This window comes from Chiloscyllium punctatum, chromosome 21 (assembly GCF_047496795.1).
Source record: "Chiloscyllium punctatum isolate Juve2018m chromosome 21, sChiPun1.3, whole genome shotgun sequence".
NCBI lineage: Eukaryota > Metazoa > Chordata > Chondrichthyes > Orectolobiformes > Hemiscylliidae > Chiloscyllium > Chiloscyllium punctatum.
In genome coordinates, this window is record NC_092759.1 from 21,858,512 (window position 1) to 21,872,814 (window position 14,303).

The 14,303-nt window shown below is 54.8% G+C and overlaps 1 protein-coding gene across 1 annotated transcript in view; it reads right to left on the reverse strand.

Annotated features, from left to right (window-relative positions):
* Window positions 1-9,679: 9,679 nt before the first annotated feature.
* The window catches only part of LOC140492480 (uncharacterized), a 15,833-nt gene continuing 11,209 nt past the window's right edge, over window positions 9,680-14,303 (reverse strand). Inside the window, exon 5 of the mRNA XM_072591368.1 lies at window positions 9,680-11,006. Within this exon, the coding sequence (XP_072447469.1) occupies window positions 9,720-11,006 (1,287 nt within the window). The 3' untranslated portion in view covers window positions 9,680-9,719. The remainder of the gene's footprint in view (window positions 11,007-14,303) is intronic.

Consider the following 14,303-nt stretch of genomic DNA (forward strand, 5'->3'; position numbering starts at 1 on the left):
TACTCGTGCATCTGTCCAGATGCATCTTAAATGAATCTACCACCTCTGCTGGCAACACGTTCCAAATGCCTACCGCCCTCAGTGTGAAGTACTTGCCGTGAGTATCCCCCTCAAACCTTCCACCTCTCACCTTGAAAGCGTGACCTCTCGTTATTGAATCCCTCACCCTGGGAAAAAGCTTGTCTCTATCCACCCTGTCTATACCCTTCATGATTTTGTAAACCTCAATCAGGTCCCCCCTCAATCTCCTTTTTTCTAGTGAAAATAGACCTAACCTATTCAACCGCTCTTCATAGCTAGCACCTTCCATACCAGGCAATATCCTCACAAACCTTCTCTGCACCCTCTCCAAAGCGTCCACATCCTTTTGATAATGTGGCGACCAGAATTGTACACAGTATTCTAAACGTGGCCGAACCAATATCTTGTCCAATTTTAACATGACCTGCCAGCTCTTATACTCAGTCCCCCTTCCAATGAAGGCAAGCCTACTTTCTGCCTTCTTGACCACTCTATCCACCTGTGCAGCAACCTTCAGGGTACAATGGACCTGCACTCCCAGATCTCTCTGCCCATCAACTTTTCCCAAGGCTTTTCCATTCATTGTAAAAGTTGCTCTAGAATTAGACTTGCCTAAATGCATCACCTCACATTTGTCTGGACTGAAAGCCAACTGCCACTTTTCTGCCCAACTCTCCAGATTATCTGTATCCTCCTGTATTCCCTGACAGTCCCTTATACTTTCTGCTACTCCACCAATCTACGTGTCATCTGCAAACTTGCTGATCATACCAACAGTGCTCTCTTCTAGATCACTTATGTATATTACAAACAACAGTGGCTCCAATACTGACCCCTGTGGAACACCACTGGTCACCTTTCTCCATTTCGAGAACCTCCCTTCCACAACTACTCTCGGTCTCCTGTTGCTCAACCAGTTCTTTATCCACCTAGGTAGAACACCCTGCACACCATGTGACTTCACTTTCTCCATTAGTCTCCAATGGGGAACCTTATCAAATGCCTTACTAAAGTCCATGTATATGACACCAACAGCCCTTCCTTCATCTAACAACTTGGTCACTTCCTCAAGTAACTGTATTAAGTTGGTAAGGCATGCTCTCCCTCGCACAAAACAGTGTTGCCTATCACTGATATGATCTATTTATATTTAGAAAAGAATGTGCTTATCTTTCAGTACCTTCTCCATCAACTTCCCCACCACCGACGTCAGGCTCACTGGTCAGTAGTTACCCGGAATATCCCTACTACCCTTCTTGTACGGGGGAACAACATGAGCAAGCTTCCTTTCCCCTGGCACCTCACCTGCATTGAAGGATGCCACAAAGATATATGTCAGGGCCCCAGCTATTTCCTCTCTCGCTTCCCTCAGCAACCTGAGATAGATCCCATCTGGTCCTGGGGATTTGTCCACCTTAATAATCTCTAGCATACACAACACATCTTCCCTACTTATGCCAACATGTTCCAGACTAATCAAACTTCTATCTCTAATCTCAAGATTCATCATGTTCCTCTCCTCAGTGAACCCTGATGCAAAGTAATCATTCAGAATCTCATCTATTCTCTCAGGTTGGGCACACAGCCTTCCTTCGTTATCATTTAGTGGACCAATTCTTTTTCTAGTTACCCTCTTGCTTCTTATATCAGAATAAAATGCTTTGAGATTTTCCTTAATTCTGCTTGCTAAAGCTATTTCATGACCCCTTTTAGCCGCTTGATTCCTTGTTTAAGACTTGTCCTACTCTTCCGATATTCCACCAGGGTCCGTTCTGTTCTTAGCTGCCTAGACCTCATATACACTTCCCTTTTCCTCTTGGCTAGTCATACAATTTCTCCTGTCATCCACGGTTCACGAATCTTGCCCCTCCTATCCTTTGTCTTCAACAGGACATGCCTATCCTGCACTATCTTTAACCTATCTTTGAAAGCCTCCCACATCTCAAATGTGGACTTCCCTTCAAATAGTTGTGTCCAATCCACATTTCTGAGCTCCTGCCTAATTTTGATATAATTGGTCTTGGTCCAGTTTAGTACTCTTCCCTTAGGACCTCTCTCATCTTTGTCTACGAGTATTCTAAAACTTACAGAATTGTGGTCACTGTTCCCAAGAAAATCTCCCACCACAACTTCTCCCACCTGTCCTGGCTCATTCCCCAACACCAGGTCCAATATGGCCCCTTCCCTCGACGGACTATTGACATACTGCTCTAGAAAACTCTCCTGCACACTTGTTACAAATTCTACCCCATCCAGACCTCTGATGCTAAGTGTATCCCAGTCAGTGTTGGGAAAATTAACATCTCCCATCACATTGTTGCCTCTACATAGAACATAGAACAGTACAGCACAGAACAGGCCCTTCAGCCCACGATGTTGTGCTGACCACTGATCCTCATGTATGAACCCTCAAATTTCTGTGACCATATGCATGTCCAGTAGTCTCGTAAATGTCCCCAATGACCTCACTTCCACAACTGCTGCTGGCAACGCATTCCATGCTCTCACAACTCTCTGTGTAAAGAACCCGCCTCTGACATCCCCTCTATACTTTCCCCCAACCAGCTTAAAACTATGACCCCTCGTGTTAGTCATTTCTGCGCTGGGAAATAGTCTCTGGCTATCGACTCTATCTATGCCTCTTATTATCTTGTATACCTCAATTAGGTCCCCTCTCCTCCTCCTTTTCTCCAATGAAAAAAGTCCAAGCTCAGTCAATCTCTGTTCATAAGATAAGCCCTCCAGTCCAGGCAGCATCCTGGTAAACCTCCTCTGAACCCTCTCCAAAGCATCCACATCTTTCCTATAATAGGGCGACCAGAACTGGACGCAGTATTCCAAATGCGGTCTAACCAAAGTTTTATAGAGCTGCAACAAGATCTCACGACTCTTAAACTCAATCCCCCTGTTAATGAAAGCCAACACACCATATGCTTTCTTAACAACCCTGTCCACTTGGGTGGCCATTTTAAGGGATCTATGTACCTGCACACCAAGATCCATCTGTTCCTCCACACTGCCAAGAAACCTATCCTTAATCCTGTACTCAGCTTTCAAATTTCACCTTCCAAAATGCATCACCTCGCATTTATCCAGGTTGAACTCCATCTGCCACCTCTCAGCCCATCTCTGCATCCTGTCAATGTCCTGCTGCAGCCTACAACAGTCCTCTATACTGTCAACGACACCTCCAACCTTTGTGTTGTCTGCAAACTTGCTGACCCATCCTTCAATCCCCTCATCCAAGTCATTAATAAAAATTACAAACAGTAGAGGCCCAAGGACAGAGCCCTGTGGAACACCACTCACCACAGACTTCCAGGCAGAATATTTCCCTTCTACTACCACTCGCTGTCTTCTGTTGGCCAGCCAATTCTGTATCCAGACAGCTAAGTTCCCCTGTATCCCATTCCTCCTGACCTTCTGAATGAGCCTACCATGGGGAACCTTATCAAATGCCTTGCTGAAGTCCATATACACCACATCCACAGCTTGACCCTCATCAACTTTTCTAGTCACATCCTCAAAGAACTCGATAAGGTTTGTGAGGCATGACCTGCCCCTCACAAAGCCGTGTTGACTGCATTTAATCAAGCCATGCTCTTCCAGATGGTCATAAATCCTATCCCTCAGAATCCTTTCTAACACCTTGCAGACGACAGACGTGAGACTTACTGGTCTGTAATTGCCAGGGATTTCCCTATTTCCTTTCTTGAAGAGAGGAATTACATTTGCCTCTCTCCAGTCCTCAGGTACGACTCCAGTGGAGAGCGAGGATGTAAGGATCTTGGCAAGTGGCGAAGCAATTGCATTTCTCGTTTCCCAAAGCAGCCGAGGACAAATCTGGTCCGGGCCTGGCGACTTGTCAATCTTAATGTTTGACAAAATTTTCATCACATTTTTAAAATCTGCTTCCCTATTTGTTCTTCTCCCTCACGCTCACTGTTGGGAGGCCTGTAATACAGCCCCAACAATGTAACTGCACCCTTCTTATTTCTCAGCTCCACCCATAATGCCTCACTGCCCGAGCCCTCCATAGTGTCCTCCTTAACCACAGCCGTGATATCGTCCCTGACCAGCAATGCAACACCACCCCCACCCCCCTTTTACTTCCCTCCCTGTCCTGTCTGAAGCGTCTATACCCTGGAAGATTTAGTTGCCAATCATCATGCCCCTCCTTCAACCAAGTCTCTGTGATTGCAATAACGTCATACTCCCAGGCACCAATCCTAGCCCTACATTTATCTGCCTTACACACTCTACTCTTGCATTAAAGTCGATGCACTTCAGACCAGTTCCTTTCCGTCTGTCTGCTCAATGCCTACTCTTCCCCTTGGTCATTGCTAACGGTTGTGTGATGGCAGTGAAAACAAAGTTGAAACAAGTCTGCAGTTTTAGCGTCAGGCTCCAGTTCCATTTTAATGAAAGCCTTTTATCGATCTGCTATTGCCTGAGGCCAGGTGAACAGGAATATTCCCTGAACACTGCCCCGTTCCCTGACACTCAGAGAAACTGACAGCAAGACCCTCTCTACAATTGGCGGGTACACCGAACTGGTGGCTGTTAGAATTTAAACAAGATTCAGTCGAGAGAGAGAGTCACGGAGGGAGACACTCAATCACCATCAGAAAGTTCACGTGCTGCCAACTATCTAAATGAAAAATAAAGTTATAGTTTAAAAACTCCAATCAGCATGCAAGAGTCCTTTCGCAATAATTAAACATAGAGACCGTGAGTGAGCATTGAATGAAGCTCAGAGTCAGTCCTTAATTGTAATGTTCAGCCGTGTACAAGGAGTGGACACTGCATCCTGGAGCTCAGAGCTTGGGTCACTCTAGTACAGACTGGAGGCTAGTTTAAAGTCTCACTAAAATGATTGATCGGGTGCTGGGATGGTCAGGACAAAACAGGTCACCTTCCTGAAGTCTGTTTCTCAGACGAGAATCTCATCGTTCAGCTGCTTGTCCCAGCATTCCCTCCAGGATCCATGACCCAGACCAGGAGAGCGCGGTTCCAAAGCAGACCTGTCTTGACTCGATGTGGAACCCATGTCCTGCAGGAATGGAGTGTGGGAGGGTCCCTGCTCATTCCCAGTACTCCAGCCCTCACCTTTTATAAAGGCGAGAGCAGCTCCTGCAGGGATTCATGTCAATACTGGGATTTTCCTGGCATCAGTGTCACCCTCGTCTTCCAATCTCCCAACACATGCTCAGTTACATCATTTCCTGTAGGAGCTGACAGACTGATGCAATTATCAGAAAAATCCCAAATTTATCGGATTGTTTACAAATTAATACAGTTAAAAATAGCTTTTACTGTTTTACAGTCCCACCCACACACACACTGGGATACAGTCCCACACACACACACACACACACTGGGATACAGTCCCACACACACACACACACTGGGATACAGTCCCCCCCCCCCCCACACACACACAGGGATACAGTCCCACACACACACAGGGATACAGTCCCACCCACACACACACACACACACTGGGATACAGTCCCACACACACACACACACACACTGGGATACAGTCCCACACACACACACACACAGGGATACAGTCCCCCACACACACACACACACACTGGGATACAGTCCCACACACACACACACACTGGGATACAGTCCCCCCCCCCCCCCACACACACACAGGGATACAGTCCCACACACACACAGGGATACAGTCCCACCCACACACACACACACACACTGGGATACAGTCCCACACACACACACACACACACTGGGATACAGTCCCCCCCCACACACACACAGGGATACAGTCCCCCACACACACACTCACTGGGATACAGTCCCCCACACACACACTGGGATACAGTCCCACACACACACAGGGATACAGTCCCACACACACACACACACTCACTGGGATACAGTCCCCCCCCCCACACACACACAGGGATACAGTCCCACACACACACACACACACACACACACAGGGATACAGTCCCACACACACACTCACTGGGATACAATCCCACACACACACACACTGGGATACAGTCCCACACACACACACACACACTGGGATACAGTCCCACACACACACACTGGGATACAGTCCCACACACACACACACACTGGGATACAGTCCCACACACACACAGGGATACAGTCCCACACACACACACACTCACTGGGATACAGTCCCCCCCCCACACACACACACAGGGATACAGTCCCACACACACACTCACTGGGATACAGTCCCACACACACACACACACACTGGGATACAGTCCCACACACACACACACACACTGGGATACAGTCCCACACACACACACTCACTGAGATACAGTCCCACACACACACTCACTGGGATACAGTCCCACACACACACACACACACACACACATTGGGATACAGTCCCACACACACACTCACTGGGATACAGTCCCCCCCCCCCCCCCCACACACACACACACTGGGATACAGTCACACACACACACACTGGGATACAGTCCCACACACACACACACTCACTGGGATACAGTCACACACACACACAGGGATACCGTCCCACGCAAACACACTCACTAGGGTACAGTCACACACACACACACACACACACACACAGAGGGATACAGTCCCACACAAACACACTCACTGGGATACAGTCCCACACACACACACACACTCACTGGGATACAGTCACACACACACACACACAGGGATACAGTCCCACACAAACACACTCACTAGGGTACAGTCCCACACACACACACACACACACACTCACTGGGGTACACTCCCACACACACACACTCACTGGGGTACAGTCCCCCACACACACAGACACTGGGGTACAGTCCCCCACACACACAGACACTGGGGTACAGTCCCACACACACTCACTGGGGTACAGTCCCCCCCACACACAGACACTGGGGTACAGTCCCACACACACTGACTCTCACTGGGATATGGGGTGTGATGTCTCTATGTAGATACAGTGCAGAGAGTGGGAGGGGGCAGTGGTTTGAGGATAAAATGTGATTTGCCCTTTCTCCTGCCTCAGCCTGGAATAGTCTTTAATCACAGTCAGACAGTGGTTAGTGCAGGGAGTGACCTCAAAATGGTCACTGAAAGCTAGGATTATGACTCTCTCTCTCACACACACACACACACACACACACTCGTAACTAATCCCAACAGAGGTAAGTGTTTGTGCATTCTGGGCTGTTTCTAAACACTGTGCTGTCCCAGACGATGCGTTTGATTGGAAACCTGGAGGATTGTTCTTTCCCAGGTCCGTGTCGGTGTATAATCCTGAGAAGGATTTCGGTGTTTCTCATTGTCCTGACCAGCAGCCGATATTAACTCCCCATCGGGCCCAGGAGTTCACTCAGTTTACCGGGAGGTGGTCATGTCTGTATACGGGGGGGGGGGGGGGGGGGGAGAGAGAGAGGGCGCGCTAACCCCCTCACCCTACCCTCCCCCTCCCCAACCTGTTCCTGCAAACATTCCTGTTTCAAGTATTGATCTGAGCGTGGGGCAAGGCAGCAGAGTAAACCAGTGAGGAACAGTCAAACCCAGGAATGCTGCAGCAGCTCGGAGTCCTCCTTCCCCACTGCTCGGGAGGGGGGGCTCAGGGTTGGGGGGGGGGTGGGTGGGGGAGGGGGGGGGGTGTGCTGCACGGTCAGAGAGCTGGCACCTCTGGCTGGCTATGAACCAGGCCACAGCTCCTCCCCAGGGGGTGGGGTTTTAGGAGCAGCCCCCACCTTTACTGAAACCTGTCTCACTGCGGTCTGGTTTGTGGGATCCTGCTGTGTAACCTCCATTACAACAGTCACTACACTTCAGAGAGACAGTGACTCCCTACCTCACTGGGATAGGGTCAGAGATTTGAGGGTGGGGGGTGGGGGAATTCTGAGACCCCTGGGGGTGGGGAGAGATTGTCTCTGAGACCCTTGGGGGTGGGGGGGATTCTCTCTGAGACCCTTGGGGGTGAGGGGGATTCTCTCTGAGACCCCTGGGGGTGAGGGGGATTCTCTCTGGGACCCCTGGGGGTGAGGGGGATTCTCTCTGAGACCCCTGGGGGTGGGGGGGATTCTCTCTGAGACCCCTGGGGGTGAGGGGGATTCTCTCTGAGACCCCTGGGGGTGAGGGAGATTCTCTCTGAGACCCCTGGGGGTGGGGAGAGATTCTCTCTGGGACCCCTGGGGGTGAGGGGGATTCTCTCTGAGACCCCTGGGGGTGAGGGGGATTCTCTCTGAGACCCCTGGGGGTGGGGAGAGATTCTCTCTGGGACCCCTGGGGGTGAGGGGGATTCTCTCTGGGACCCCTGGGGGTGAGGGGGATTCTCTCTGAGACCCCTGGGGGTGAGGGGGATTCTCTCTGAGACCCCTGGGGGTGGGGAGAGATTCTCTCTGGGACCCCTGGGGGTGAGGGGGATTCTCTCTGAGACCCCTGGGGGTGAGGGGGATTCTCTCTGAGACCCCTGGGGGTGAGGGGGATTCTCTCTGAGACCCCTGGGGGTGGGGGGGATAATGATTGTCTGAAGCAGACGAAGTAGCAGCAAGAGACCCCCCCACATAGCGCGAGGACCCAACTAACCCTCAGCATGTCCCCATCTGATCACAAAACCCCCCTCCCCTCCCCCCCTCCCGCTCCTCTGCCCCTCTCCTCCGCCCTCCCCCAACTACCTCTCACTCCCCTTTCTCTGCTCTGCCCTCCTCACTGTCCTATCCCTCACTCCCTCTTCTCTCCACTCTCTTCCTCAGATTCTCACCACACTCCTGCCTTACTCCCCCCCCCTCGAACCACTCTCACCCTCCTCACATCCTCATTCCCTTACACATTCCCCTGTCCCTCCCTCATTCCCTATTCCCCCTCACCCCCATTCCCCCCTCACCTCACTTCACACTTCCCCTCACCCCTCAGTCCCCCGCACTCCCTGCTCCCCCTTACTCCCCCTCACTCCCTACTCCCCCTCACCTCTCACTCCCCCTCACCCCTCACTCCCTACTCCCCCTCACCTCTCACTCCCCCTCACCCCTCACTCCCTACTCCCCCTCACCTCTCACTCCCCCTCACCCCTCACTCCCTACTCCCCCTCACCTCTCACTCCCCCTCACCCCTCACTCCCTACTCCCCCTCACCTCTCACTCCCCCTCACCCCTCACTCCCTACTCCCCCTCACCTCTCACTCCCCCTCACCCCTCACTCCCTACTCCCCCTCACCTCTCACTCCCCCTCACCCCTCACTCCCTACTCCCCCTCACCTCTCACTCCCCCTCACCCCTCACTCCCTACTCCCCCTTACTCTGTGCTCCCCCTCACTCCTCCCCCTCACTCCCCGCTCCCCCCTCGCCCCTCACTCCCTACTCCCCTCACTCCCTACTCCCCCTCACCCCTCCTCACTCCCTACTCCCCTCACTCCCTGCTCCCCCCTCACTCCCTGCTCCCCCCCTCACTCCCTGCTCCCCCTCACTCCCTACTCCCCCTCACTCCCTGCTCCCCCTCACTCCCCGTTCCCCCCCTCACTCCCCCACTCGCCCCTCACTCCCTGCACCCCTCCACATTCCCCCTCACACTCCTACCATCCTCTCCCCTGCTCTCACATCCTGGTCACTGACCCTACCCCCAGCCCTCTCCCGGTCCAGGCCCATGCCTGGCAGTCCCCCCCCCTCCCCCTCGCTGCCCCCTCCCCCCTGGGGTTAGATGGGGGTGTCTGGCTGTTGGAGGTTTGGGGAGGAGTGTTGACGTTTCATGCGAGGGGGGGGTGTGTAGGGGCGATGCTGGTGGCAGCGTTGGGAGGGGAGGTCAGTACCTTTGGGGAGCTGCCCGTCTCGGTGCCCCTGGGGGGGCTGTCGGTAGTGACGGTATTTCCGGGTCTCCCTATCCCGGCTCCCGGCCCCATTGTCAAAGGAATTCCGCCGGAACTGTCGGCCATCACGGTATCGCCGCTGACCGGGGTTACCATGGTGACCGTACTGACCGGGGTTACCATGGTGACTGTACTGACCGGGGTTACCATAGTGACTGTACTGACCAGGGTTACCATACTGACCAGGATTACCATGGTGACCGTACTGACCGGGGTTACCATACTGACCAGGGTTACCATGGTGACCGTGCTGACCGGGGTTACCATGGTGACCGTACTGACCGGCGTTACCATGGTGACCGTACTGACTGTGGTGTTGTTGGTGAAGTATGGGGCCATAGCCCTGCCAGAAACGCTGGGCCCCCCGGAATCTGACCTCACCCCCCGACTCCTGGCACTGACCACTCGGGGTCAGGGGTCGCCCTGGGCTTGGGGTGCCTGCTGCCCCAGGGTTAGAGGGTGCCCTGAGGTCAGAGGGCATACCGTGGTCAGAGGGCACACTGGTGTCAGAGGGCATGCCGTGGTCAGAGGGCACGCTAGGGTCAGAGGGCCAGGCAGGGTCAGAGGGTGCCCTGATGTCAGAGGGCATGCCGTGGTCAGAGGGCACGCTGGGGTCAGAGGGCCAGGCAGGGTCAGAGGGTGCCCTGATGTCAGAGGGCATACTGTGGTCAGAGGGCACGCAGGGGTCAGAGGGCGTGCCGCGGTCAGAGGGTGCTCCGGGGTCAGAGGGTGCTCCGGGGTCAGAGGGCAGAGTGCCCGGCCCCCAGGAGAGGCGATGTTGGGGGTTACTCTTAAAGGGGAAGCGGAGTTTGCAGTCCTGGGGGGGGATGAAGCGCCCAGGCCCTGTGTGTTTACGGAGCTTCCTGCTGATCTGCTGCTGCTGAAGGTTCTGGAAACGTTGCTGCTCTTGCTGTAGCCACCGGAGGCGTCCTCGGCGGAACGCTGGATCCTCCTCCATCAGCCGGTTGATCCGCACGGCCTTGTGGTGGGGGGGCTCCTGCTTTCCATCCTCCCACGGACCCTCACTGCCAATCGGTGATGCTCGCTCTTCATCCTCATCCTCGTCCTCATCCTCGTCCTCGTTCCCTCCCGGTGCCAGCTCCGACTCACCGTCACCCTGTAACCACACCCCACACCATCAGATACACACCCCCACACCCCCACCCTGTAACCACACCCACACCGTCAGATACACACCCCCCACACCGTCAGATACACACCCCCACCCACCGTCACCCTGTAACCACACCCACACCGTCAGATACACACCCCCACACCGTCAGATACACACCCCCACCCACCGTCACCCTGTAACCACACCCACACCGTCAGATACACACCCCCACACCCCCACCCTGTAAACACACCCACACCGTCAGATACACACCCCCACACCTCCACCCTGTAACCACACCCACACCATCAGATACACACCCCCACCCTGTAACCACACCCACACCGTCAGATACACACCCCCCACACCCCCACCCTGTAACCACACCCACACCGTCAGATACACACCCCCACACCGTCAGATACACACCCCCACCCACCGTCACCCTGTAACCACACCCACACCGTCAGATACACACCCCCACACCGTCAGATACACACCCCCACACCCCCACCCTGTAACCACACCCCACACCGTCAGATACACACCCCCACACCCCCACCCTGTAACCACACCCACACCGTCAGATACACACCCCCACACCCCCACCCTGTAACCACACCCACACCGTCAGATACACACCCCCACACCGTCACCCTGTAAACACACCCACACCATCAGATACACACCCCCACACCCCCACCCTGTAACCACACCCACACCGTCAGATACACACCCCCACACCGTCACCCTGTAACCACACCCACCCACCGTCAGATACACACCCCCCACACCCCCACCCTGTAACCACACCCACACCGTCAGATACACACCCCCACAGCCCCCACCCTGTAACCACACCCACACCGTCAGATACACACCCCCACACCCCCACCCTGTAACCACACCCACACTGTCAGATACACACCCCCACACCCCCACCCTGTAACCACACCCACACCGTCAGATACACACCCCCACACCCCCACCCTGTAACCACACCCACACCGTCAGATACACACCCCCACACCCCCACCCTGTAACCACACCCACACTGTCAGATACACACCCCCACCACACCCCACCCTGTAACCACACCCACACCGTCAGATACACACCCCCACACCGTCACCCTGTAAACACACCCACACCGTCAGATACACACCCCCCACACCCCCACCCTGTAACCACACCCACACCGTCAGATACACACCCCCCACACCGTCACCCTGTAACCACACCCACACCGTCAGATACACACCCCCCACACCCCCACCCTGTAACCACACCCACACCGTCAGATACACACCCCCACACCCCCACCCTGTAACCACACCCCACACCGTCAGATACACACCCCCACACCCCCACCCTGTAAACACACCCACACCGTCAGATACACACCCCCAACACCCCCACCCTGTAACCACACCCACAGCGTCAGATACACACCCCCACACCCCCACCCTGTAACCACACCCCACACGTCAGATACACACCCCCACACCCAACACCCCCACCCTGTAACCACACCCACAGCGTCAGATACACACGCCCACACCCCCACCCTGTAACCACACCCACACCGTCAGATACACACCCCACACCCACCGTCACCCTGTAACCACACCCACAGCGTCAGATACACACCCCCACACCCCCACCCTGTAACCACACCCACACCGTCAGATACACACCCCCACACCCCCACCCTGTAACCACACCCACAGCGTCAGATACACACCCCCACACCCCCACCCTGTAACCACACCCACACCGTCAGATACACACCCCCACACCGTCACCCTGTAAACACACCCACACTGTCAGATACACACCCCCACACCCCCCACCCTGTAACCACACCCACACTGTCAGATACACACCCCCACACCCCCACCCTGTAACCACACCCACACCGTCAGATACACACCCCCACACCGTCAGATACACACCCCCCACCCACCGTCACCCTGTAACCACACCCACACGTCAGATACACACCCCCACACCCCCACCCTGTAACCACACCCACACCGTCAGATACACACCCCCACACCGTCACCCTGTAAACACACCCACACTGTCAGATACACACCCCCACACCGTCACCCTGTAAACACACCCACACCATCAGATACACACCCCCACACCCCCACCTGTAAACACACCCACACTGTCCAGATACACACCCCCACACCGTCACCCTGTAACCACACCCACACCGTCAGATACACACCCCCACACCCCCACCCTGTAACCACACCCACACTGTCAGATACACACCCCCACACCGTCACCCTGTAACCACACCCCACACCGTCAGATACACACCCCCACACCCCACCCTGTAACCACACCCACACCGTCAGATACACACCCCCACACCGTCAGATACACACCCCCACCCACCGTCACCCTGTAACCACACCCACACCGTCAGATACACACCCCCACACCGTCAGATACACACCCCCACACCCCCACCCTGTAACCACAACCACACCGTCAGATACACACCCCCCACACCCGTCACCCCTGTAAACACAACCACACCGTCAGATACACACCCCCACACCGTCACCCTGTAAACACACCCACACCGTCAGATACACACCCCCCACACCCCCACCCTGTAACCACACCCACACTGTCAGATACACCCCCCCACACCGTCACCCTGTAACCACACCCACACCGTCAGATACACCCCCCCACACCGTCAGATACACACCCCCACACCGTCAGATACACACCCCCACCCACCGTCACCCTGTAACCACACCCACACCGTCAGATACACACCCCCACACCCCCACCCTGTAACCACAACCACACCGTCAGATACACACCCCCCATACCCACCACCCTGTAACCACACCCACACCGTCAGATACACCCCCCCACACCGTCAGATACACACCCCCACACCCCACCCACCGTCACCCTGTAACCACACCAACACCGTCAGATACACACCCCCACACTGTAACCACACCCCACACCGTCAGATACACACCCCTACACCGTCAGATACACACCCCCACACTGTAACCACACCCACACCTTCAGATACACACCCCCACACTGTAACCACACCCACACCGTCAGATACACACCCCCACACCGTCAGATACACACCCCCACACTGTAACCACACCCACACCGTCAGATACACACCCCCACACCGTCAGATACACACCCCCACACCCCCAACACCCACCCTCACACCGACCTCAACACCCCATCCTCACACCTATCCCAACACCCACCCCCACCCCCCCTCTCACAACCCCACCC